Source organism: Melanaphis sacchari, unplaced genomic scaffold, assembly GCF_002803265.2.
Source record: "Melanaphis sacchari strain LSU unplaced genomic scaffold, SCAv2.0 Contig11_pilon_pilon, whole genome shotgun sequence".
NCBI classification, from domain to species: domain Eukaryota; kingdom Metazoa; phylum Arthropoda; class Insecta; order Hemiptera; family Aphididae; genus Melanaphis; species Melanaphis sacchari.
In genome coordinates, this window is record NW_020270469.1 from 3,897,086 (window position 1) to 3,903,130 (window position 6,045).

General features: G+C 29.4%; 1 protein-coding gene across 2 annotated transcripts in view; it reads left to right on the forward strand.

Annotated features, from left to right (window-relative positions):
- The first annotated feature begins 3,784 nt into the window (after positions 1–3,784).
- LOC112604226 overlaps positions 3,785–6,045 on the forward strand; it is a 2,722-nt gene continuing 461 nt past the window's right edge. The window contains exons 1-2 of one of the 2 annotated variants that reach the window (XM_025353164.1): positions 3,785–4,122; positions 5,545–6,025. In XM_025353164.1, the coding sequence (XP_025208949.1) occupies positions 4,038–4,122; positions 5,545–6,025 (566 nt within the window). In that variant the 5' untranslated portion in view covers positions 3,785–4,037. The remainder of the gene's footprint in view (positions 4,123–5,544; positions 6,026–6,045) is intronic. The other variant, XM_025353165.1, reaches the window with a different exon arrangement.

Here is a 6,045-nt window from a genome sequence, read left to right on the forward strand (position 1 = left end):
CACACACACACACACACACACACACACACACACACACACACACACACGGTGACACTATAATAAAAAGTATATAATGATCGCCGCTCTGATCACTCTGTCACCCGATCTACTCTAGTTAGTAATCACTATTTGTCACTATTCTTATAATATATTCATGGTCACTATCACCACAGATTAAATATACTAGTATATATTTTTTAGTATATTTAATCTATGCTATCACTAACATTTACATAATTTAAATAATCAGACACCATCAAAAGTCGCTGTCACCCAAGTCATCGTGACAATATTTTGTCACTTCTGACCACCTCTACTGTAACTAGTACAACTAGTTAGTAGTTGTTCGTCAATTTTAAATTTCAATCAATTAGTATTAGCCATTAGGTATTAGGTAGGTACTATTTTAAAATCAAAAACATACAAGAATAATTATCATTTTCATTTAAACGCAAGGGCTGGGTTATTTATGTTTTGCAATTTTGTGCACTATAAGTGGCTGCTTGTATAAACTTGACTTAATTGTTAAAAATACATTTGTATATAAAGTAACAATTGGTAAGTTTATTTTAATATATTACTATATATTATATAATATGTACAAGTGTGACGTGTGTATTTGATTAAATTGTAATTTTCCCATCTATAATATCTTATGAATCTAATATTTACTCTTTAGTAGTTATTAATACTTTAGTATACCAATTAATTATTTGGTTATAGTATAATTTATAAATTCTAGCGAGTTTATACATACTTTAAGTATACCTTATATTGATTAATAATTAATTTTGAATCATTATGATTTGTAATCAATGCATAATGCATATGGATCTATATTTTATATTATGTTCAATTATCATTAAATATTAGAATAATATATTATAAGTTATAACCAATGTACCAATACTTAACAATATTGCTTATAAATTATAATATTATCTAATTATCCTAATTACAGTCGATTCTCGATAATTCAAAGTAAATGCTTATATTCTCGTGAAAATCTCGCGGTAATTCGAATAAAAATCATCCATTTAAGTACATTCAATAATTCGAAATTAAATTTTGGAAAAAATGGCCACTAACATCTGACAAATCGAAGTTTCATCCTTTCAATGTTCGGTGATTCGAAGCATATTCATCAAAATATGTATTTTTTATAATCTTTTCGTTAATAATTTACAATACTATCGTGTAGAAATTCGCTTATTATTTTCAATAACTAAAGAATTATTATTGTAAGATCTTAATCGTAAGCATTTTATTTCTTAACTAATCATGTCAATGTGGATGAATACATTACTATATTATGGGGAATGCTCTTTGACGTCATATCGATAATTCGAAATTTTTTAAAAGTCTCGCCAAATTTGAATTATCAAGAGTCGATGATTGATTCGATTGTATCTAATATTATTATTGTATTTAGTACTTACTACTTACTAACTATAGTTATCTCTTTACTTTAATCAGACCACCACTGTTAAATAATAATAGTCCAATTTTTATGACCAGCAAGGTGAGGGTTCCAAATTGGTTCTTTTAAAAAAACTGCTGCAGCTAATTTTTCTGGATCAACCCATATGAGGGGCTTTCTAAGAACTATTAATCGCAAGAAAACGAACTATGTTGATTTATTTGCGTTAAAAGCGATTTATCATAAAATGCATAACGCTCACAAGTTACAATGCGGCCATGTTATATTTATTCTATAGTTTTGATAAAATCGTAAAATTGCAAATCGCGTTCAGTGAGGCCGTACCTTTAATTTAATGGTTGATTGACTAGTAGGTATAAACACTATAAACCAACAACGCCAGCAGAAGAGTAGTATTATTTGTTTCAGAACATGTTTTTATATTTAATAATGGCGAGAACATTTATTTTACTTCTTTTCAATAAGCAAAAAGTAGTAGATAATTGCATAAGTTTAAAATTGTGCCGCTTACCTTGTACAAAAATTGTGTTTACAGCAGAGTTTATCATTTTTATAATTATTACATGTGCATAAAACCATTACCAATTGGGTTTTTATGAATAATTATTTGACTAGACTATAATTATTAATAGTGTTCAATATTGACGGAATGATAATTTTGTTTACGTGCGTCGCATATGCATATCAATGAGTCAATGATCATAATATATTATAGTGTACGCCCAAGGACATAAAACATCATATGTCTGATAATTTAAAATAATATTAAGCGGATTTAATACCTATTTAGAATTATATAAAAACATATTTAGAAGATTTTAAGAGAATATAAATCCGAAATATATCAATAACACAAGCATAAGCATTATATTTTAGATTATATGAATGCGCGTTTAATACACCTACTGATCACATAATATGTTATTACATATTTGATTGAAAAAGATACTAACAAAAACCACGAATTTAAAAATCACCGATAGAAAAGTTATGAATAAAAAAAAAACATCAAAAAAGTTATATAGAATATCGCATGTGTCCCATTTTTTAACTTTTTTTGATCACTATTATCCACCACAAACAGAATTTCTATCGACTCAATAACCAAACAAAAAGGTACAACCATCATTTTTTGAAATTTGTAAATAACAATCAGATACCCTTCTATTTAGATACTAGTTAAAAAAAATAAAATGAGATTAAAGTTGTCTTCTAACGAAACAAAATTAACCCAATATCTAATCGATAAAATTCAAAATAAATTTATAAAAACACGAGGAAAAATTATATAAAATATATAATAATAGTTTAAAACAACTGACAAAATTAATAAAAATTTGACAGCTATTGTTAACATAATACAATCATTTTAATTGTTATTATATAAACTTTTTAAATTGTTTGTTTTATTAATTATTATATTTTTATAAATCGTATTAAATAATGACCATAAATTTTAAAATAAATTATTATTTACAAAATTGTTTTAGCACAAAAATAAATCGGTGTCATTTTTATCTGTATAGCTTTTTGTCCTGTGGAGTTTTTGTTTTAGATTCATTTAATTTTACCTCACAATCTCTCATTGTATAATAATATAATTATAATTGTTGTTTTAATTTTTAATAATCTTAGTTTCTATTTTTTTTACATCATCTTTAAACTGGCGTGATTGCTTTAAATCTGTAACTCAAGAAAAATTTGAAAAGGCTGAAATCGTTTAGATAGAGTATATTTGAATCGTAAGCGTTTAATAACATTTCTAACTGCTTAAGTGCCCTTTTCCATATCCCTCTATGTTCATCTATAATAGGCTTACAAGGGGGGTAACTAGTATTTTACTGATGTGACTTTAGAAAAAAAAATCCATTTATAAAATGCCTCAAAATGTAATTTTCGTTAATTTAATATATCCAAACTCCTAATCCTTAAAGGATTAATGTATAGTTATTTTAGAATTTGTATGCAATAATGTTTATGTCATAATATGACGTTAAGTATACAATAATCAATATTGATTTTTGAGTTTTTCGATCATGGCTTTTTCTCTATGTATTATACTTATCATTTAAGTCGTAGGTCCTTTAGCATGTGATACGAACTTCGGCATGACGTTCTCTTGATGTAGTGGTTTCGACTTTCGATGTTTAAACAACCGTAAAAAGATTGATATTACAATAATATAATTTTACCTACCTGGCTATCTCTGTATTAAAATTTAATGTTATGATAATTTATTATATTTCCCATTCGTGTTACAACGCCAATGATGACAACGCACCCGGTGTCCATAACCGGATTCCTACTTATATAGCATCCAGTACCTACTACACCTACCTATAACTCAGCATTATTAGAATATTGTCATGATAGGCGATAGACGTGTTTTTCATTTTGCAAAACGTCCAGCTGATATAATGTAGCTCGATGCATTAAGTTGTTCCATGGAGATTCGTTGACGCGCCCTAGGTCGTATTGTCCATAGTGCACTGATAGATGTTTAACCGCACACTTTATAGATAGGTTTGAAGAAACGATAAAGATATTGATTTAAAATAATAACGCGATTAATACTTATTATCATTAATAAATTATCATGGTCCACGCGTCGCGAAAATATTGCCAATGTTTCGTTTTACTATATGTTATCGTGTTACAAACACAAGCCGCAGTCGCTACGAGTGAGTATAAAATAATATTTTATAATATATTATTAAAATATAACATATAAAATAAAATATCGTTAACATGCAAACACAATATCATATTTATTTTTACGTATACTATACACAAGTGATTAAAACAATTGATACAATTGATTGGTTGTATAATTATTAATTATTATGTATTGTAGCAAATAGGAACCCAGTAGTAGATTTAAGGCACTGCGAACTATGCGACCGCATAGAGCGGCAAAATTGTGTTGAATATTTAGTTTGTTTTTATGTAATAAAATTACATCATTTTTTCGACTTAATATTTCAAAATTTTGAATGGTGTAATTTGTATTTGTTTATTTTTAGCAAAGTACTTAATATTTATTCTTTCTCGGGAAGTCGTCTGTGATGACGACGGTTATATTATATTATTATCTATCTAATTATTTATAGAATAATGGTATCATAACAAGTTAATCTGTTTATTATCGTATTGTCCGTCTACCGAGAAGTATAAACGTATACGCGAATCATTTAGAGTATGCTTACACGTTTTTGGTGAGCATATATTTTAAACTATAAAATATAATTTAATATTTTTTTTATTTTATAAAACACTTTAAATATGAACAGATAAAAGTAGATCTCAATACAAACAACAATCAAAATAAAAGACTGATAATTAATGTTGTGACAAATTTCATTTTACATTGGGTGACAAATTGTTAAAACCGCTTCTGACTATAACTTACCTATTAACTTGAAATTTGAGTGACTCTGTAAGCTACTAGACCCAATAGAACATAGACTATTATAGCATATGCAACAAATAACAATGGAATATTAATGATACCATGCATAATGTTTAATATTTATTACAATTATTATTATGTTTAGTAATTCATCAGTATAAAATAAAAGCATGCAAGTATTGGTAGATATTATTTCGAAAATATTTTGTTTTTATCTTTTCGTATTCTACCATAATCCTTGAAAGAAATATTATTCAAATTATTACATATATTTTTCTATAGATTTATATTCGTTTGTTTGTTGTCTACGCCTTGCGATAAACTCTATTTACTATATATTTATCTATACATAACATGTTTTGTAATATAGTTGGCAGTTGAACGCATGGGAAAACTAATTATCATATAAACGAATAGCCATAAATAGGTGTTTAATGTACAATACGAATACGTCAAATAGATCAAAGTTTAACAATATTTTGAGATAGGCTTGTAAATATTTTTCAAACCATTAAGAATACATTAAGATAAACCTAAGCGAGCAGAATTACCAACAGCCTTTAACATTTTTGCGGATAAAAGTGATACTAATATATAAAAGCAGTGTAAAAAATGTTTCCAAAGTTTTTACGAGATTGTTAGTTGTTGTAAACTTTTTGGATAAAACGACATTTTCGTTTTCAATGTGCTACAGATGGAGACGAATGTTGGTGGACCGGGTGCCAGCCGAGAACGTGGGCCGTTGTCGGATGCGCTCAGTACAATCGAACGCAGCTAAACGTCAAAGAATGCGTCGGCGGTTCGGAGTATTACTGCTGCACACCGGATCACCGCGTCGTGCCTTCTGCCAATGATTGTTGGTGGACGGGATGTCAACCGAACAGTTGGGCGGTCAAAGGCTGCGACAGTTACAACAGGACGGAAAAGAACAGAATGGCGTGCGAGTGGGACGGGTTTAGATACGAATGCTGTGCTCGTCTGGAAACCGCTGTTCCCAACACCCACGCCGTTCCGGACACCCACGTCGTTCCGGACACCTACGCCGTTCCGGACGCCCATCCGGACGAAAACTGTTGGTGGACGGGTTGTCAGCCGAACAGCTGGGCGGTCAAGGGCTGCGACCATTACAACAGGACGGAAAAGAACAGGATGGCGTGCGAGTGGGACGGGTTTAGATACGAATGTTGTGCTCGTC